The 20,695-nt window shown below is 55.9% G+C and overlaps 1 protein-coding gene across 6 annotated transcripts; it reads left to right on the forward strand.

Annotated features, from left to right (window-relative positions):
• Positions 1-552: 552 nt before the first annotated feature.
• On the forward strand, positions 553-18,732 carry DCAF15 (DDB1 and CUL4 associated factor 15). 6 transcript variants are annotated; one of them, XM_073318842.1, is made up of 14 exons: positions 553-687; positions 1,999-2,096; positions 2,283-2,418; positions 3,214-3,320; positions 4,550-4,689; positions 5,170-5,340; positions 8,726-9,343; positions 10,865-10,956; positions 12,925-13,053; positions 14,100-14,185; positions 14,516-14,650; positions 15,156-15,271; positions 16,866-16,956; positions 18,284-18,732. In XM_073318842.1, the coding sequence occupies exons 1-13, from the start codon at positions 553-555 to the stop codon at positions 16,919-16,921; spliced, it is 2,019 nt and encodes a 672-aa protein (XP_073174943.1). In that variant the 3' UTR covers positions 16,922-16,956; positions 18,284-18,732. The 6 variants fall into 6 exon arrangements, with proteins under 6 accessions (XP_073174943.1, XP_073174942.1, XP_073174941.1 ...); XM_073318841.1 differs by having other exon boundaries at positions 18,287-18,732; XM_073318840.2 differs by lacking the exon at positions 18,284-18,732 and having other exon boundaries at positions 16,866-17,888.
• Positions 18,733-20,695: the final 1,963 nt, after the last annotated feature.

A 20,695-nucleotide genomic window follows, 5' to 3' on the forward strand; every position in this document is an offset into this window, starting at 1 on the left:
TCGGCTGTCGCCCCATTGGGCGCTGTGCTGTCGGCTCTCGGCTGTCGGCTGTCGCCCCGTTGGGCTCTACACCATCTCTCGTGCCAGGGCTGGGCTGTCACCGGGGGATGCCTGGGCCTCATGTCCGTGAGGACACAGGGCCCCTGTCTCCATGACGACGGCCCAGCACCCTGTATTTCTCAGGCACCGCTTAGACGCCCCGAAGTCCCGCTCTGGAGGGCCCCCCCCGCGCCCAAGGGCCCTTAGTCTCGCCCCCAGTCAGCCCGGGAGGCGGGGCCTAGCCGATAGCTCTTCTCCATAGCAACCAAACGAGATAGAGACTGACAGGAGTTAGCCACCAATCGGACAACGCGCGCTGACGGGGCGGGGCGAGGAGACGCTTTCTGGTTGGCGCGCGTGCCCTGCAGGGGCGGGATGTTTAAGATTGACAGTCCATCTGGCGAATGGGAATCGCGAAGAGATCTTAAATCCCGGCGGGCGCCGGGGCTGGCCCGTGGAAAAGCAGCGTGGGCGGGCCGGGCCGCTCCGGAAGCTGAGGGGGCCGGGGGGAAAATGGCGCCCAGCTCGAAATCGGAGCGGGGCGGCCCGGGGGGGAAGCGGGGCCCGGCTGGGGCGGGGGGCGGATCCTCCTCCGGGGGGGTCCGGGGCCGCCGGGAGCACGTGGTGCGGCAGCTCGACCGGGTCAAGGTGAGGGGGGGGGCGCCTCTGGGGGGGGGGCAAGCGGGGCGGGGCGCCTCATTGGCGGGGCCTCTGTGGGGGGCGGGGCGGGGGGTCTTTGGGGGCGGGGCGGCTCATTGGTGGGGGCTCTGTAGGGGGCAGGGCGGAGGGGTGGGGGTCATTGGGGCGGGGGGCGGCTCATTGGCGGGGGGGGCTCATTGGGGGCAGGGCGGCTCATTGGCGGGGGTTCTGTGGGGAGGAACCTGGGGGGCAGGGCGGAGTGCTCTGTGGGGGGGGCGGCTCGTTGGCGGAGTGCTCTGTGGGGGGGGCGGCTCGTTGGCGGGGGTTCTGTGGGGAGGAACCTGGGGGGCAGGGCGGAGTGCTCTGTGGGGGGGGCGGCTCGTTGGCGGGGGTTCTGTGGGGAGGAACCTGGGGGGCAGGGCGGAGTGCTCTGTGGGGGGGGCGGCTCATTGGCGGGGGGCTCTGTGGGGAGGAATCTGGGGGCAGGGTGGAGTGCTCTGTGGGGGGGCGGCTCATTGGCGGGGGGCACTGAGGGGCGGGGAGCTCTGGGGGGGGATGTGGGGGCAGGGTGGGGATGAGGGACTAATTGAGGCCTGCGGGCGGTCCTGTGAGGGAAGGTTGGGGGGGCTTATTGACCGGGGAGTGCTGAAAGGGACACTGAGGGAGGCTCCTGAGAGGCTGGATGGGTGGAGGGGGGTGAGGAGCTCACGGGGAGGGGGCGGGGGGCTCTGTGAGGGGCAGTTGCACGGGGAAGGGGGGCTGACTGATTGGGACTGTGGTGTGATTGTGGGAGAGGGGAAGATCTCTCGGGGGGGGACGGGGGGACAGTAAGAGGCTCTGTGTAGGAAGAGGGGGCGGTTTCTACAGAAGTGGGTGAAATTACTTGAGCAGAGAGCTGGGGATAGAACCCCAGACTACTGATTCCCAACATTTCCCCACCCAGCCCAGTTCATTAGATCCCTCTGACCCAGGAGTCTTGGCACCTAGTTTTCTATGTCAGCCTCTGTTCTGCTGCCCTGACCCTGCGGTGAGGTTGCTCCATGCAGCCATTGCCCCAAAAGTCCCAGCCCTGGGGGCTGCAATGGTGAGTTGTCAGGAGAGCCCAAGGGCAGCAACTAATGTGGTCACTGTTACCAGAAATAAACGCCCATGACTCTGATATCTGCTCATATAGCCCTTGCTCACACTGGAGTTACAAGCAGAAGGCATCCACAGGCAGCAATTCAGGACATATTTTGGGTGCCCCCACATTAGTGGATATCTTGAGCCTGCTTCTTGTTGGATGTACCCCCGAGCCTCTGACACTTCCCTTCTTTCCAGATCAGCGGGCAGCTTTCTCCACGCCTCTTCCGCAAGCTGCCCCCAAGGGTGTGTGTTTCCCTGAAGAATATTGTTGACGAAGATTTCTTGTGTGCAGGGTAAGATCTGGCATTTCTCTCTTAAGCAGGATGGCAGGGCCAGCCATCATTCTCAGCTTGACTTCCATGAGGGCATGGGCAGACAAACTCATGGGGAGCTTCCATGCCCAGCAAGTTTGATGAGATGGGGATGTGAATGCATGTGAGTGCTCTGGGCTGAGCTACACTCCTGTGCTCATCTTCCAGACACATCTTTCTCGGCTTCTCCAAGTGCGGGAGGTACGTCTTGTCATATACCAGCAACAGCGGTGATGACGACTTCTCCTTCTACATCTACCACCTCTATTGGTGGGAATTCAATGTTCACAGCAAGCTGAAGCTGGTATGTATGATGGCCCCCCATCTGGCGCTGGGGGAGGGAAGGCTCCTGAAGGAACTGTGTGTGGTGAATGAGTTCACAAGGAGTAAAGACCCACTTCCTGCAGATATTCCCCCTCTGGGCTGTGATCCAGAGGTATCTACTGTTAATCAGGGTTAGGTGTGGCCAGTGCTTGGAAGGGAGACTTCAAAGGAAAACCCAGAAAGGGCACTGGGGATTCAATAGGGGACACTCTTTCCTTTGGGTCATTGCCCCTGTATGAGACTAGAGGGTGCTGTGTGGAGCACTGTTGCCCAGTCCAGTTGTAGGAGGTACTATGGTGCAAGAAGCATCACCTTTTAAACAAGGCATAAAACTGACGCCTCAATTGCATGTGTTTTGCTAGAGCTGAGGAGCTGCTATCCTCAGATCCCCAATCAGCTCATCACAGTTTGCCTCCTGAAATTTCCCCCCTGGTTTCAGTTCTTCCTATGCTAAATGCTAGTGCAGTGTTGCTGTGCACTGTCAAACTACTGTTGCGCTCCACCCCAGAGGCAGCTGTATGCAGTGATTCTTGTCTGTAATCTGTTTGTAACGCTAAAGCATTTTGAGACCCTCCTGAGTGAAAGGGGCATCTGAAATGTAAAATCACGTATCTTCTCTTTGCTAAACCAAACATCTTTCAGAGAATGCCTGATCTCAGCTAAGCCTCTTAAAAGACATTCCCAAGTAACTTTGGCTCTATAGTTGTCTGGTGGGGGGTTGAATTCCAGATCCCACTCCTTGGATTCAATCTGATTTGCTCTGTTGTTCCCACAGGTACGACAGGTTCGCTTGTTTCAGGATGAAGAAATCTACAGTGACCTTTACCTGACTGTGTGTGAATGGCCCAGTGACTCCTCCAAGGTCATCGTCTTTGGCTTCAAGTGAGTTCCATTGAATGAGTCTGGTCTTGGGGGGTGAGGGAGTGATTTGGACAGAATTTGTGTTCCCTCCTGCACTCCCAACTTCACATCCCGCTTAAAGGAGGCTGAGAGACCCACAGCAAATTCTTCACTGCTGCCGTCCGCCTCCTCCCTGAGGGTTTTCTGGGTGATAGTCCTGCCTCTTTAAAATAGTTACAAATACTTTACTTAACACACAAGTGCAGGACTGACAGCCTTGGAAACTGACGTCTTCGTCCTATCCACAGATTGAGTGCAGCCTGGTGAGCACAGGCCAAGCCTTCCCTTCAGCCTCTCCCTGCGCACGTACACACTGTCACCTCACCCCAGCCCTAGAAGATGGAGTGCCTAAGGCTGTCAGGAGGGGGGAAGCGGTGCTTTGGGATATTAAGGGGAGAACCGTGGCTTGGTTACTCTCCCACCTCCTCCTGAGCTGAATCTGAGGTTGGAAGAGCCCGATGCCCTGACCTGGCAAATAAGAGAGACAGGTGGGGTGCATCTGCTGTGGTTGGCTAGCAGAATACAAACTCCAGTCAAGAGGGGCTGCCGTAGGGTTCCAGTTTAGGGAAAGGCCCCTTATCAGTTGAAATGGTTTGACTTCCCTTGTTTCTTTGTTCACTTTTTGAAAAAACCTGCTTTGTTCTCCATCTGTTTTTAATGACTGTAAATACTTAGTTTTGTGTTGTTAGACTGGCAAAGATATGTGTGTTTTTGCTTTTTCCTCTACATTGTATTTATTTGTGATACAATAGCACCTTGAACCCCTAGTTGTGGGCCAGGGCCCCATTGTGCTGGGCGCTGCACAAACTCAACCAAAAGACTGTCCCTGCCCCAGAAAGCTTGCAATCAAAGTAAATGTTGATGTTTTAATCACCCAAACTGGGAATGGGGGTGGGAGCTCTGTGTAACCTCACTGCATGTGAAACGTGTTCCTAAAGATCTGAGAGCATTTCAGTCCTGCCTCTTAGCCTCAAGGCTCCTATAAAAGAGAAATAATAGTTTAATTTAGTAGCGACTCCAGTTTTTATTAAATCCTTTGAAGAGAGAACCCATTTGCCTCCTCTCCCATGTATTGACTGGCTAATAGGCCTGATTTGGAAGCTAGGACAGAGATCAGGGATGGAATATGTGGGTTTAAATGTGGGAGACGAGGGTTTGAATCCCTGAACTTCTCTGAAAGTGACCAGAGGTGTCTCCTGTCTCCCTGGCAGCACACGCTCCGCAAACGGCCTGCTGATGAACATGATGATGATGAGTGATGAAAACCATCGGGATATTTACATCAGCACGGTGGCCATGCCCCCACTTATGTACTGTCCCGGCTGCAGGGATATGGCCCTTGCGCATCCAGGTGAGCCAGGAGGACGGTTCCGTAGCTGCAGAGAATATGCTCACCAGGAAAGCTGATGTACATCTTCCTAAGGCGGTCAGATGAGGCAATCTGTGACACTTGGAGCTTTGGTGAAGGTGGGGTGATAGACTTGGTGATGGGACAGAGTGAGGTCTCCTGATTGGTTTAGGGGACAGTTGGGACTCCTGGGTCCTCTTGCCAGCTCTTCCACTGACTTGCTGCATGATCTTTGGGCAAGCGTTCATCCTCTGCCTCAGTTTTCCCATAGGTCCACACCATGAGGATAATGTAATCTGATTCCCAGTGGGGTTCATTTAGTGTTAGTAATGGAAATGTTCTTAACCTGCCAGGCGCTAGGCACGTTCGATGTGGGTGACTCTGGGACTGACTGCTTGTCTCCCACGTGCTGTCTGACCCCCAGCTGTTCTTGTCTTGTGGGCAGGGATGGTCTCACTTGTCCCTCTCCTTGTGTGTTCTCAGGGGACCCAAATGCCCACTGTCTGCAGCACGGCTTCATGCTGCACACCAAGTACCAGGTGGTCTATCCTTTCCCCACATTCCAGCCAGCCTTCCAGCTCAAGAAGGACCAGGTGGTGCTGCTGAACACCAGCTACTCCCTCGTAGCATGTGCTGTTTCTGTACACACTGCAGGTAAGAGCCTTGCCTCTCTGGGGGCAGCTGGGATTGGAGAGCGTTAACGTGCGTGGACTTCTTCCTTGGAAGATACTGTGTTTGGAATTCCAGGCCTCGCTGGGTGTTTCAGCAAGGTCAGCTGCGAGGTTATGGATGTGTTGGAACAGCTGCTTAGTTTAGTCTGTCTAGCCAGGGTATCTTCTCTCCCTCATCTTAGATTTGGAGGGACCATTAGCTCATCGAGTCTGACCTCCTGTATACCGCAGGCCAGAGAACTTCACCACCATCCTTCTCTTCCAACCGGCTCGAGCATCGCAAGTACTAGGTGCGGCGCTTTCAGCAACCCACGGGCCTGTGGCTTGGCCAGGGGTTGGAAACCCCGTGGATTCAGAATGAGTGCAGTCTACCGTCAGTGCTGTGAAAGCGCTGCTCAGAGAGGGGAACCCAGGGGTCAGTGGAAGGTCTGGTATCTTGCAGGTCTCTGGGCCTGGAGATGAGTAAGTGATGCATGGGAGAGCTGGCAGTCCCAGCTTCCCAGGGTAATGTAGGGCATTCTTTGTAGCCTTAGGTGTTGCAAGATGCATCAGACCCTCAGGTTCTCGTTCCCCACTTAACAGCTGCTGAACCACCTGAGAACAAAGCAACCGCCTCGGCCTTGTGAGGGTTTGGATTTCCAGCTTCCAACGGTCTCAAGCACTAACCACAAGGGAGGGAAGGATGGTCTTGTGGTAGGGCCCAGTGGCCTGTTGCGCCAGGTGCTGTACAATCAGATGTTCCTGCCCCAAAGAGCTTGCAATGTAAGAAAACCAGCAGAGGAAGTGTGGGGGCAGGGGGAGTGAGCCTCTCAGTTTATATATAGTAGACAGTGTGGTCTAGTGGATAGAGTATTGAACTGGGACCCAGGAGACCTGGGTTCTATTCCTGGCTCTACCATTGACCTGCTGGTTGACCTTGGGCAAGTCACTTCCTTGTCCCGTGCCACAATTTCCCCATCTGTAAAATGGGAAGAATGATACCAACCTCCTTTGTAAGGAACGTACATCTGAGAAGTATGTACCTAATATGAAAATAATACATACCCCTAGTGCAGAACAGGAAATTGACATATTTAGAAAGCTTGAGTTGACCTCAAAAGATAGTTGGTTTTCCCCTGATTCTGTATATCAGGGGTTTTCAACCTGTGGTCCACGGACCCCTGAGGGTTCACAGACTGTCTAAGATTTCCAAAGGGATCTGCACCTCCATTTGAAATTTTTTAGCAGTCCACAAATGTGAAAGGTTGAAAACCACTGCTGTATATAATCCAACTCATTAAAATTTGAGGAGAGCTCACAGTATATTTTAATTTATTTAAATGATTTGAGTAGAGTATAGTGAGATTAGGTTTTAACATGGGTTGTTGTCATTTCACATTTAATCTTAGGTGTATTTTTTAAAAGAAAATGTATTTAATTCAAATAAGCTGTTTTCAATAAATGCAATTTTAAAAAAGAATCACTTTTTATCACTGATTTAAAGGATTGAGAAGTGCTTTGAGATCTGCTGATGAAAAATTAGAGCTAGTGATTATCCACTCTGTCCACCCCCTGGGGGCTGCATGGGTTAATATGTGATTGTAAAGTGCTTTGAGATCCTTGATTGCAAGTTGCTGTAGCAATGTACAGGTATGTTGTCCAGATCTTGCAGCCGGGCACAATGGGAGCGTGTATTGTTCCTGGGTGCCATAAGGTTGCTCCAGTTCCTGAGGCCCAAACGACTTGGTCCAGGGTGGGAGTCCCATACCTAAGGGCAGAGTGGAAGGATGTTCTGAGGTGTGGAATCTCCATCATTGGAGGTTTTTAAGAGCAGGTTAGCCAAACACCTGTCAGGGATGGTCTAATACTTAGTCCAGCCATGAGTGTAGCGGACTGGACTAGATGCCCTCTTGAGGTCCCTTCCAGTCCTACAAGTCTAGGATTCTATGTTTGGGTTAGAGAAGTTGATAATGGAGCAGAGATTTGGTGGGTGAGGTGGGAAGCATGTAAGGGACACATAGGGGAAGGGCCTCAAAGGTGAGAATCTGATGCAGTGATATTGAGTCTCTTTCTAACTCTCCTACGAGAAGTTGGAAGCACATGGCGTGCTGGTTTCCCAGTGTTTTAGACATTGGGAGAGGTAAACTTGACCCATGTTAGCTAGCACTGTAAAGCTGTGGTGGCTTCCTCCAGAAGACCAGCCCAATGTGTGTAATCTCTCATTTCAGAGAGAAACTTGCTGCTAAAATGATGACACAGGGAAATGTACAAGGGGTGAAACCCACAGCCCACTGGCGCGATGGGGAGTTGTCTGGGGTATGTTAGAGATGGTTATGTTTTATTCCAGGGAAATCCTGGTGTATCTACAAGCAGGTTTGAGAGTCCAGAGCAGGAGGCTGGGAGTTGAGACTCCTGGATTCTGTTCCCAACTGTGCTTCTGCCTCTGCCACTGGCTCACTGTGTGACCTGGGGCAAGTCACTCCACCTTTGTGCGCACATATTTGCGGCCGGGACCTGCCTCCTTTGCACAGGAGCTTTGGAGACTCAATCCTTTAACATCTGCAAAGCACCTTCAGATCCCAGAGAGCCAGCCTCAGGGAGGGGGTGGCTGTTCTGTGAATTAAGGCTTTGCATTCATTTCTCCTTAAAACCCGTGGGAAGTGGGCATCCAATCCCCTTCAATAGCTCTCCGAAGCTCAGCCGAACTCTGAAATGATGTGCCCAGCCACTGCATTCCGTTATGGAGCCCTGATGAGAGGAAGCATGGTCCAGTCAGGACCGGCACCAGAAAAGCAAGCACATGCTTGGGGTGGCACAAATTCCAGGGGGGCATTCCAGCCCCCCCCCTTTTTTTTCTTTTTTTCACTTGGGCAGTTGAGCTCTTGGGGTGGCAAAACCTAGAGCCGGCCCTGGGAGACCTGAGTTCAGACTCCGTGTGTGACCCCTTTGCCTTGGTTCCCCCCAGCCCTACCTCCCAGGGAGTTATTAGGGGAAATGCATTAAAGCTTGTGAAGCCCTTTCAGGTGCACAGATGGGAAAGCATTGCACAGGAGCCGGGCGGTACTGCTGACCCCAGAATCCTGCCCGTCTAAATGGAGGCAGAGTTCTAGCATGCTCCCAGCGTCTGACAGAAGAGGGCACGTGTCATGTGCCCCCATGTTACAGGTGAGGATCTGGGACCTGAGGCGCAGAGAGGCTGAGTTGCAGAGCCCGGGGAATGGTTTGTATGCCGTACCCATCACCCTGGTATCAGGGCACTCGGTGCTCTATCCACTAGACCTTTCTGCTCCCACTTGTGCAGTGGAAAATGCTGAGGGATGTCTCCATGGAAACTGTTCTCTGTGTAGCTGTGGCCTCTTTAACCCCTTCCTCACCTCTCTCTGGTTTAGAGGACAGCAACTTCTGCCAAATCCTCTATGACAGAAGGAACCAGCCCCAGTCGCCCCACGCGGGGGCTTGTGATGCTGCAGGTGCCATGCAGTGCCCAGTGGGTGCGGAGGATCGGATGGAAAGAGATGGCTGCCCTTGCCGAATGGCTGCCGCACCATCGTCCGCCAGCAGAGCTTCCCAGGGCCTGGAAAGCCCCATCAAACCCATGGAGCTGTCGCCAGCCGTGGCCAAGGCGAAAGAGTTTGTGGCCGATATCTTCCGACGGGCCAAAGAGGCTAAAGGCCCAGCCCCAGCGGAAGAGGAGGAGGTGGGTGGCGGCCGGTTTGAGTGTCGTCCTGCCCAGGAAGCCAGCCCACACAGATCCCTGTCCCAGGGCACCCCTGCTGATGCACCATGGGAGGCAAGGCTGTGCTCAGGGCCCTCCGGGAGTTACTGCCGCCTGCATCATGGCCTCTCGTCTCCCAGGGGAGACCGAACTCCAGAAGGGGATCAACCCCCGAAAGATTCTCCCCTTGCCGGACCGGAGATGGAGAGCCAGCCGGCTGAGCCCGGCTACGTGAACTACACCAAGCTACGCTATGTCTTGGAGCCCAGCGACCTGTCAGAGCCGGAGGACGGTAAGCAGGGCTTAGGGAGGCCAGTCCACTTCTCGGTGCAGGGACTGACTCGCTTAGGGGCTGGGATTGTGTGTAGGGCTGAGCTGACTGGTAACTCGAGGGGTTTTCAGCTGGACCCCGGGTCCTTTCATCCTCAGTCTGCTTGGAATTGGACTTACGTGCGTTGTAACCGAGAGCTGTTAACGGTCTAGTGCCGGCTTGTGCAGTGAGTTTGGGTCTCCCTCTGGTTCCCAGCAGTCAGGCCTCCATGCTGCTAACCCCCCACCCCCCCTAGTGCTACGAGGCCCCCCCCGCTAGTTACTGGTTCTGTAGTTCTCAGAAGGGGCCTCTGGCCAAGGGGGCCCTGTCCCCTCCCTTGGGGAGATCTCTCCATAGCAGCCCTGCTGCCCAAGCCCTTGGGGAACGTCTCAGGCTCTGAAGCCTGGGCTGGAGCGGGAGAGCCAGAGCTCCAGCTTCAGCCATAACGTCTGCACAGCTGTTTTCGGAGCATAAGCGCGAGCCCCACTACCCTAAATCTGGGGACCTGGGCTGGGAGGCTCCCTGCCAGCTGCAGCGTAGGTGTGCCCTGAGCGGCCAGTCTCTGCACAGGTGCTGAAAGGTACCCGCCTCCTTGGCGCAGCACACGCCTGGCCCCAGGCTGCCCAAGCAGTTCTGATCCTGTCATGGTCGTTACTGCTGTCCCTCCCTTACCAGATGGCACAGGTGTGCTCTTGCGCTTTCTCTCTTCTTTGCCGCAGTGAGCAGAAAGCTGGTTAATGAGGCTCTGAGAGACACCAGAGCACTTGCCTGCCCCAGAGTCCCACCCGAGCCTCCCAAACAAGGACTCAGCACATCTGAATTGCCAGAATCTTCCCTGACTTTCCTAAATGTTCCTGTCCCAACTAATGTTGACTGAGGGATGGACCCCTTAGTTAATTGTCCTTATCCCTCTTGGGAAGGTGCCAGTTCACTTCAGCAGGTCCAGCTTTTTGTAATTAGGTTCTTTCACTGCCCCGTTTCTGTCCCCACCAACCACTGGCCCAGTCTGGTGCCTTCGGTTGTATTGCCCAGGTGTAACTGAAGGCATGGTTTTATTTGTACCACGGTAGCACCTAGGAGCCCTAGGCATGGACCAGAACCCCAAACCAAAAGCCAGTCCCAGCCCCACAGAGCCTACAATCTAAGCATTGGAGCTTGGGGAACGATTCTACTTGCAGTACAGGAGTCCTAGCATCTGGCTCATTCTCCCAGAGCTGTATTTACTCGGTAGGGCTGATGGGAGCAAGAGCTCTGGTCCCCAAAGCTGGCTCGGAAATGCACATGGAGCAGGTCTGAGCAGGAAGAGCCATTTGTAGCTAGCCACTCTTTGGAATATATTGCACTAAACCAGGGAGACTGAAACCAGTGTTTAATTCCTGCTCAAGACTCTTCCATGGGGGTGGGGGGGGACGACTTTGCAGACCGCTTTCCGGTTCCTTGGATTGCAGGCCCAGCCACTTCGCCAGCCATGTGGCCTCTGCCTCATGCTGCCTTCCCTTTCAGAGTACGAGGATGACAAGATCTCCCTGCCCTTTGTCGTAACTGACCTGAGAGGGCGAAACCTCAAGCCGCTGAAGGAGAGAGCCATATTCCAGGTCAGGCGTGGCCTCAGGCCCTGGTCCTGTCATGTGGGGGCAGTGGGTGGACTTAAAGGGACATTGTCCGCTTGAAATCTAGTCTGTTTCAAATAATGAGCTAACACTCCCCCAGCTGCCGGTTTCTGGGGTTTGACAGCCATGTTCTCTTACCACTGAATGCATTTGATCCTGCCTCATCGCTGGAAATGGAGGGTTTGACCATATGCAAAGGCCCGTGTGATGTACGAGGCAAAGGGAGAAGTGTCTGACCCAGTGCTGTCCACTTAGGTGTCTGCCGTAACAGTGGTGTGTGAGAGACTTGCAGATAGACGTGGGGGTCCTTTTCAACGCTTTCATCAGCCGCTGCTGCTCCATAGAGATGTAGTCTCCATGGAGACTACAAGTCCCAATGTGCAGTGCTTTGTCCAGAGCCGAGTGTTGCGTTTTAAGGGGTCCATTCTGAGCTTGGCAGCTGAGAGTAACGCCCTGGGGCGAAGACTGACCATGCTGCCCTGTCTCCAGTCCACCTTCTCCAGGGGGGCAGCCGAACTGCGCAGATTTCACAAACGCTTTCTACGTTCACAAAAATTCTGATTTTTCACCTTATAAGTGGGAGGCCGATTCCTCCCTAACAGAGGGGAGGTTAGCTGTGATCCGCAAGAAGCATGAGGGCTGGGGGCGGGAAGTGTGAATGAGGAGTGTGCTCTAGTGCAGGGGTTCGCAACCTTGTTCTTTCCGAGGCCCCTCTACAGCCCACCCGTGCTACGACAGCTGCTTTTCTGCCTATAAAAGCCAGGGCCAGTGTTGGGGGGTAGCAAACAGGGCAGCTGCCTGGAGCCCCATGCCACAGGGAGCCCCAGGAAGCGAAGCTGCTCAGGCTCTGGCTTCAGCCCCAGGTGGTGGGGCTCAGGGCCTTGGGCTTCGGCTTTCTGCCCTGGGCCCCAGTGAATCTGATGCTGGCCCTTCTTCACAGGCCCCTGAAACTGCTCGCGGCTCCCCGGAGGGCCCCGGCCCCCTGGTTGAGAACCACTGCTGTAGTGGGCAGAGCACTGGACTGAGACTCAGGAGACCTAGCTTCCATTCTTGACTCTGCTGCTGGGCGAGCCACATCCCCCCATGCCTAAGTTTCCCATCTGTAGCATGGGAGTAATGATACCGATCACCTCTGTACAGCGATGAACAGCACTCGGTGGGGGGGATTACTAATGAGCAGGTCTGTTCTGAGGGGGGCTTCGTGTCCGAGCCGTACCGTGTTTTTTGTCCACTGTTGGTCATAAAAGATTCTGCCAGCCAGAGAGGTGCCCCCGTCCTGTCTGTCTCGGCGCTGATGGAATTGGTATGGGGTCTACAGGCTTCAGCTGAGATGGGGCCTAGAGCACCAAGCACAAACACCCAGTGAGAGCTCCTCCCTCACAAGCTTACAGCCAAGATAAAGGGCAGAAGAGGTGAAGCCTCTTACAGATGGACACGCGTACTGCCCAGTGCCCAAGGTCACACAGCGAGTCTGGCAATCAAACCCAGCTCTCTGGAGTCCCAGCGAGCATCACAAGCGGCTCCTCCCTCTAACCTGGCTGCCAGCCCAGTAGGAGGTAATGGGCTTGTTCATGAGGGCAGAGCTGGAGCCCGCAGTTCAAACTTTGGTCACAGTTCTGGTGATGGGTGAGCTGAGTCGACTCTAGCTTGTGCCCTCGGAGCAGGGCTGGACGTACGTAGCTAGAAGCTTGGAGCAGCCTGTGTCTGTCTGTCTCAGCACAGAGCTGTGGGGTGGGAAAAGGGGCCCTTTCTGCGAGTCCCATCGCGGGGTGGAACTGTACTTTGAGGAGTAAGTTCCCTGGATCAGACATCTTGTGCCTCAAACACAAAGCTTTCTACCTAGCCAGGGCCCACCTAGCATGGCTGGGCTGAGGGCGGGAACTCAAGTGACAAGCCCTTAGGACTATGGAGAAACAGCTGCTGAGGGTTCTGGGTTCTCTCCCCCCATTGCAGGGCCAGTACCTGACTGTGGAGCAGCTGACTCTGGATTTTGAGTACGTCATTAATGAGGTGATCCGGAACGACGCCTCCTGGTCCAGGCAGTTCTGCTCTTTCAGCGACTACGACATCGTCATCCTAGAGGTGAGTGTGCGTGAGCATCCCTTCCCCCACGGAGCCAGGCGAGCCTCATGCTGCCTCGCGAAGCCATCAGGCAGCGTTGGAACAGGACCACCTCCGGCTGGGTGACTTGAGAGCTGCAGCGCCCTGTCTGGGCTGGGAGCCAGCACAGAGGTGTAACCCCCAGCGGCTCTGCCGGCTGCTCCTCCAGCAGGATCAACGAACGTTTGTTGGCTGCCACATACTGGAGCAAGGAACCGGCCAGACACGTTAGTGCTGCCTCTGAAATGAAACCGATTGGAGTAGCCCTCCTCTGTAACAGGGTGTGGCCAGGGGGTTCCAGATCCTGGCGCTCAATGTGGGGCGGCCAGCATTGCATGCCTGGGAGCTGTATCCTTCTTGGGTCCTGTCTGTAGGTGGCAGAGTTGAAGGGGTCCTTGGGGAACCTGGTGGGTAGGGAGAGACGGTCTGGCCAAGAACCTAGAGAAGGGGCAGGTGTCAGCCTCTGCATTTCCCCCTGGCTGCTGTGCTGGGATCAGGGGGGTGTCAGAGGGGAGTTGATTGGCACCTGCTCCCTCTTTGGGGGTGGGGATCTCACTTCCTGCTGCAGCACCTGGCTGCTGACCTCTCTGGGGGACAGCTGTTGGAGCTTCTGACTAACCTAATCTGAGGGGGAAGGAGGGGTCAGGCCCCCTCCCTTTGGTGTTGCTGTTTCAAATCTCGCTCACATTTCTACTGTCTTGACTCTGCAGTGCCCGGTGTGTGGTGGGGAATCCCAGTGGACAGGTGTCTCTTGTGCAGATCAGCTGCCCAGGGAAGGGGGAAGGTGGGCTGAAGAGGTGGCTTGTGGGGCTGCTGTACTCGGTGTGTGGCTTAACGGAGAGCCCTGGTCTCTGGAGGTACCGTCCAGGGCTAAATACAACCAGGCCACCCTTCCTTCTGCCTGATCTGCCCTGCCCAGCGTGATCCATGCCCAGCACTGCTCTGCAGTGATCTCTGCCAGGCTCTGTTACCCCCTTGCCAGCTCTGAGTAACCTCCCCGAGTCAACTGTCCAATCCCCTCCCTCTAGGTGTGTCCAGAAACCAACCAAGTCATCATCAATATCGGATTATTGCTCTTGGCCTTTCCATCTCCTGACGAAGAGGGCCATCTTAGGTGAGTACAGCTGCTGCTGAACTCCCCCTGTGACGTCTCTCCATCCCCTCAGCGTGTGCTTTTAGGGGACCCAGTCCCCACAGAAGGGGCAAGAACTGGGGTGAGGGGAGGTCACAGGGAGCAGATGCCTGGAGGGGCGGGGGGGAACTTGGAGGAATTCCAGTAGCAGCAGGGCAACTCCCTTGCTAGAACCCCTTCACCCAGCCTCAGTCCCTAGCAGGCTCCAGGGGTCCTGGTAACTGCCCAGATTGTACGTGGGGCTTGTGTGCCGTGGGGTTTGGGGAGGAAATGGTTAATTTCTAGCCCACTCCCCTATTCTAACCTGACCAGGCCGGTGTGTGTCCTGTGCCTCCCCTCCAGACCAAAGACCTATCACACCAGCTTGAAAGTGGCCTGGAATCTGAACACTGGCACCTTCATCACCGTCAGCGTGGGAGACCTCACAGAAGTCAAGGGGCAGACCAGGTGCGTGGCAGTGGCCGGTGCCTGCTCAGGTGTCCCTCCCCAGATGGCTGCGCTGCGCTGAGCTGGGAAGAGAGACCCATTCCAGAGAGCTGGGCTTGGGTGTGGAGTCCCAGGTCCTGGCTCCCTCAGACCTTTGCTGGTTAGAATCAAGAGCCCTTCACTGAGCCGGTTGCCACCCCAGTTCAAACCTCCCTTTTCCGAATCAAAATGGCCCTGCCTTCCAGCGTTCTCCGCTGGGAACACAACTCCCTTCCACCGCATCTAAGCTGGGCCTGGGGTGTCCGGAGGGCCTGCCGCTGCTTGCCTCCAAGGCTGGGGCTGTGGGGATCTGATCAGCCGGGTACCAGCTGAGTAAGCTCAGCCCCAGAACTGCCTGGCGCTTGCGTTTGACAGCCCTAATACAAACCACTCCGGGCGTTGCCTCAGGGAAAACCACAGGCTGGGGGCCTCGCCCAGCGGCCCCTGCCCTGCTTGCTCGCTCACAGTGCTGTTCCCCTGTCCGCAGCGGCAGCGTTTGGAGCTCCTACCGGAAGAGCTGTGTGGACATGGTGATGAAGTGGCTGGTGCCAGAGAGCAGCGGGCGATATGTCAACAGAATGACGAACGAGGCACTTCATAAAGGTAAACGCCCCTTCCCTAGCCGGGCGCTGAGCCCTGGAGGAAGGGGCTGCCCGGCTTCCCCTCTGGCGTGCAGCCAAGCCCTGCTGAAGGCTAAGGATCTCCTAGCAAGGCCTGCGTGAGTGGGACGGGCCCCGGGCAGTGTGACGCAGCATGGCTGGCTGCCTGCTTCAGCTGGAAGATCACCTTCAGCACGCAGCTTCCCTGCTGCATTCTGCTGCTCAGTGTGCTGACACGCAATGCCCTGCTACGCCCCCAGCCTTGTGAGCCTGCCTGGGAGGGCCATAGAGCCCTGGATCCACTCGCTTGGCTCCAGACCTGTGCTCTGCGCCCCTGCCAGCAGGAACGTGGCACTGCAGCCGGCTGGGGCCTGTGCAAGCCATGTGCTGTGCGGCTGGATCTCGGGGAAGCTACTCTCAGCTCCAGCTTAAAGGAGGTGAAGTGTCTGGGCCGTGCTGCCAAGGGCACGGTTCCCTCCAGAGCCCAGCACGGGGGGGCCGCTAAGCTCCCTGGCGTGTTGCGGGACAGTTACTTTCTGCGCTGTTGCATCCTGCCCCAGACTCCACGTGTGGGGGTGACCCTCTCTGCCCTCTAATCTCGGCCTCCCCTGTTCAGACCGCCTGGGGTAGATCATCTGCCCAGTCATGGCTCTTCGCTGCATGGCCCCCGGTTAAACCCCCCACCTGCCTCTTTTCTGCACCGGAAATAATTGCGCACTCCTAGATCCCTGTGTATCGGTGAAGGCCAGAAGGGGCTGCTGGGATCACGCAGCCGAGACCCTTGCCCCAGGGATTCCTGCAGGCGGCCCATGGCTAAGTTTGGGTAGATGGGTTAGACACAGAAGCCAACCCCCCAGCAGTCCTGGTGCAGACGGTGTCTGACCAAACCCCTCCCAGCCTGGACCCAGCTGATCCCTTAGCTGGAGCGCTGGGTCACGCCTGGAAGCCCTAATGGGAATGAGGGGGAAACAGGTGCAGCTGCCTGGGCTGTTCCAGGGGCAGCTGGTCCCCGCTCTCTGGGTGCAGGATTCTGTCCCATCTCTTCCCCACAGCTGCCATCTCTCCAGGGCCTGCTGTTCCCTCTCCCTCCACCCCGTGTGTCTCCTGACTCCGCATCTGAGCATGGGAAGGCCAGAAGGCTCCAGACCCACTGACGGAATTCTGCGCTTGGCTGGCAGCTGAGCCAGGCAGAGCTGTCCCCGTGTCAGTAGGCAGGGGAGGGCAGAGCCGTGCCTGGGGATGTGGGGTGGGTGTGGCAGGCATGCCGTGCTGGGCTTTAATCACCACCCCCCAGCAGGACCACCTCCTGCCCTGCTGTGAGGGAAGACCCACACACTGCACTGCGCGCGCCCCTGGCTTGACCCCTTGCTGCACGGTGGCTTAGCCACGCTGACTCCTGGCCTAGGACCCGCCTTCCTCAGCGGATCCTGCCACGTTCCTTTGCCATCAGTGAAGTGGAGAGACTTGGATCTCCCCCCCAGCCCAGCTAGCCGTGGAGCCGAAGGAGCGACCCCCTGCCCTCATCCGCCCAGCCTGGGGAGTGGGGAAATGGCCACCACGTCCGCTCCTTAAACCCATCTGCTCTTTGATCTCTCTAGGCTGCTCCTTGAAGGTCCTAGCAGACAATGAGCGCTACACTTGGATCGTCTTGTGACGCGGAGGCGAGACTGGTTTGGTTCCTGCCGTACTGTACGTCGGATTTAACTACCTCCTCCTGTTTGAGTTTCGTTGGGTTTTAATTTCTCTTCATCCTTTTTTTTAATTAGAGTAACTCGTGCTTTTGCTGAAAGTGGATGTAAGTAGGAGTATCCCTAGGGGAGGGGGAATGCCTGTCGTCCGAGGGCCCAGCCCAGGGTCTGCTCTGGGCTCGGACCTTGAGTCTCTTGCCTCTGCCAGCGCCTACGGGCGGCTCTGCCAGCCGGCGGCGTTGCCTGCGGTGCACGTGCTCAGCTGGGGCTAGAGCCGGTGCAGTCAGGCTAGCCGGATGCTGTGGCAGGGGACCTGACCCTCGTCACCGTCATCTGCGGTGACTTAGCAGTAACATGCCCTCGCTCAGCATGAGCAGCAGGGCTCGTCCGTGGCACTTGCTGCTAGGGCCGGGGTCCACCCTCTCTGGCGACGGAGCAGCGTCTTCCTCCGGCTCAGGACACCACTTGAACCATCTCCCTTCTCTTTGGAGACGGTGAATTCTTCTTTTAATACTGCTCGGGCCACGTGCTGCCAAAGCCGCCAGCAGCACGCCTGGCCCCTGAGAACGACCCGCGCGGCCCCTCTCCTGGTACCGCTCCGTTGTCATTGAGTCGTTAGCTGCTGAGGGGGCGAGAGGGCAGCATTCCAGCTTCCCCCAGGTGTAGTGCGATCCTGTGGCAGAACAAATCTCCCGCCCTCCTGGGGGCCAGACTTCCCAGTTCTGTTCAATGTATATTTAAGTGTCATTCTCTGTTTGGTGTTTAAGGCACTTTTTCCAGTGGAGGAGGTTTTTCCTTTGAGTCCAGATAACACACCTCTCCCCCGCCTGCACACTTTGTGGATCATTCCACAGTCCCCAGCCCCACTGTTAATCATTTAGTTTCTCCTCAAATGGGCTTTTGTTTCCCTGTAATAAATGTTTTAATTTCCAAGCCACCGGCTCGCGTTGCTTTCTGCTGCGGGCGCAGGGGAGGGTGCCTGGCCCTGGAGTGCACCTGTCACGCAGCTCTGGGGTCACTTCCCAGCTCCACCACAGACCTGAGTGGAGTCATGTCAGCTGAGCTTTTCAGAGTAGTCCAGGGATTTAAACCCCCTGCCACTAATTCCAGTGGTCAGGTGGTTTGGGTGCTAGCCTGGGACTTAATACCTTGTGTGGCCGTGGGCCAGTCACTTGGTCTCTGTGCCCCAGTTTCCCTCTGTACAATGAAGAGAATAGCCCTGCCCTGCATGCAGAGGTGCTGAGAGGATAAATACCTTAGAGATACAGCAGTGATGGGGGCTATACGAGTACCTCAGATGTGTTTTGAAAAGTACCACACTCATCTAGCAGGTGTGTCTGTACATGGAGGACGGTGTGGAGCGACCTTCCAGGTGTGCTGAGCACCATGGGACTAGGCCGTGCTCTCCCGGATGAGCGAGATGCATTCACCCGCAGCACAGCTGGAAGCTTCCTGAGCGTGGTCCAGGCAAACGGCTCCCGCTGCCTATAACCAAGTGGCACCGGAGGCAAAGAACACGGCTGAATTTATTTCTCTTAAGAAAGAACTACAAAAGGTAGAAAACAGCGTTTGCACTCTAGACTACACACGTCTACATCATCCGATCACAGGCACTGCCCATCTCCTGGGCCGGGACACCTACAAAAGCTCTTCACACTCCACGTGAAGGCTGCAGCGCAGTCCACGGCTGCGGCTGCTGCACAGAAGATTGACACAAAATATATATTTTATACAATATGTAGATTTTTGCAATAAACATCTATCTCACAGGTTTAAACCACTGGAAAAAGTGAACAAATAAGGCCATGATGGTTGGAAAAAACCCAAAAATATCAAGTAATTTATAGCTTCACCAATCTCACAATATTTAAGTGGTTTATAGAGTAAGGATTAGTCATTACATACAAAAGCACAGATTTCTTTTCCTCTTTAAAACTAGAATATCTAATATTCAATTACAACCCGGTAGAGTAGAGCTTGGTTTCTGGAGAGGAGCCGAGACTGACTGACTGATGGGCTCTTGGTTACTAGCGTAGAGGAGGTCCGCCAAGGAGAATTTTGATCTGTTCTCTCAGAGCAAAGCCAGGGGATAAGCAAGATCACAGACCTGCCCACTGACTGACCTTGGGCTCAATTGTCTCCCAGCCAGCCCAGAAGCTACCTGTGGGAGAGGGTATTTTTATAAGGCAGCAACTCAAAAGAAAGGCAAGATCGTGTCTCTGGCCGTCCTGCTCTGTGGGGGTGCAGTGCAGGAGGGGGAGGGCAGGTAGCTTTTAGCAGAGGGCTCATGCCACAAGTCTGAATTGCAACATGACTGGACAGGACTCGAGTGTTCCTAAAGCCAAAGCCAGGTGGGAACTAAACTGCGAAGGGGGTGGGGCACAGCTGCCCTCGTATTGTCCTACGCTTTGGCTGGAAGCAAACAAAAGTCAAACTACCTATTTCTTGACGTTTTTGGTGGCTGCTGCCTCCCTTCCGGCTGCTGGACCAGGGCCGCCAGAGCTGGTGGATGTTTCTCCCGCGGTGGCTATGATGCTCTAGCCCCTGTGGGGGTGTGAAATATGTCTTCGCTTGCCCCGGGCTGGTCTAAAGCTCGCAGTGGCTCTGAGCTCTGGCAGGTGGCAGTCAGCGTCCCAGGTGGGCATGAGAACTCTGTGTTGACGTTAGCCATTTTCTCAGTGGGAGGGGCGAGTCCCCTCTTGCAGGGTTTGCATTGGGAAACGTGAGGACATTTTGCTAGCTGAGGGGGAAGCTGTAGAAGACCCAGACAAGCGGCAAGGACCCTTTGCTGTGAGACGCGCCGGCGGTGGCCTGGCATCATGGAAAGTGGTTGGGATCTAAGTGAGGCTGGGCTGGTGGCCAGAAGAAGGGGTGTTGAGCTCAGTTATCCTCATTCTCTCCACGTCCCCTGCCCTAGCCCTGCAGGACTGGGAGCTACAGCCTGGGTCAGTTCTCAGCAAATCACCTGCGGGGGTTTCAACACTATTCTGTGAAGGGGGAGGGGGGGGATTTGGCATCTGGGTAGGGCCCTGCCTTGGAGACACTGAGCATGCTCAGTAGCCAGCAACTCCTGCAGGCGGGGAAGGTGCTGGGCACTGTGTCTGCTTGGGCCCCGGTGCAGGTCCTTTCGAGGTGGAGACTCTCCTATGGAAGAGCCCTTGTCGAAAGCAGTGCAGCACCCAGCTGGAATTGCACTTGGACAATGAGTGGGTTCCTGTTACCCAGGCAAAAGGAGCCATCCTGCCTTGCCATGCCAATTAAAACAGCAACACAGGGGAACACAAAGCCAGGTACCTGGAAAAGGGCAGAGAACCGGCTGCAATCGGAGTCCAGGGAAATTCAAAGCTGGCTGCATTCAGCTAGCTAACTAGGCAAGATGGGACAGCTGGGGGCACTCTGCTCTGAGCACTCACAGGAGATGGCTTGGAGGGTTGGACTCCTGACGAGCCATGAGGGAGCAGGGTGAGAAGAGCGGAGGGTGGTGGTGGAGGGAAACTTCCCTTATTCCAATCCCAAAACCCCAGCCAGAACACGACCCCTCGCTCTGACTGGCTGGGGGAAAGCAAGGGACATAGTGTAGCCTCCCCAGGCTGCTGAAGCCCCCCATCCCCAGGAGAACTGCCAAGGGGAAAATGCTGCTTCCCCACCCACCATCCCAGGCCAGCCGATTGCTAGGGCGCTGCCCCCTGCCATAGCCTCGCTCCACCCTAACCGGCTGAGACCTTGCTGATGCCTTGTCC

This window comes from Lepidochelys kempii, chromosome 20 (genome assembly GCF_965140285.1).
Source record: "Lepidochelys kempii isolate rLepKem1 chromosome 20, rLepKem1.hap1, whole genome shotgun sequence".
NCBI classification, from domain to species: domain Eukaryota; kingdom Metazoa; phylum Chordata; order Testudines; family Cheloniidae; genus Lepidochelys; species Lepidochelys kempii.

What these genes read in the sequence shown, in the direction of transcription:
- DCAF15 (XM_073318837.2), top strand. Translation starts at nt 553, where the DNA reads ATGGCGCCCAGCTCGAAATCGGAGCGGGGCGGCCCGGGGGGGAAGCGG. An exon ending in AGGAGAGAGCCATATTCCAG is followed by an intron (nt 10,957 to 12,924) that starts GTCAGGCGTGGC and finishes CCCCCATTGCAG; the next exon opens with GGCCAGTACCTGACTGTGGA. An exon ending in GAAGTCAAGGGGCAGACCAG is followed by an intron (nt 14,651 to 15,155) that starts GTGCGTGGCAGT and finishes CCCTGTCCGCAG; the next exon opens with CGGCAGCGTTTGGAGCTCCT.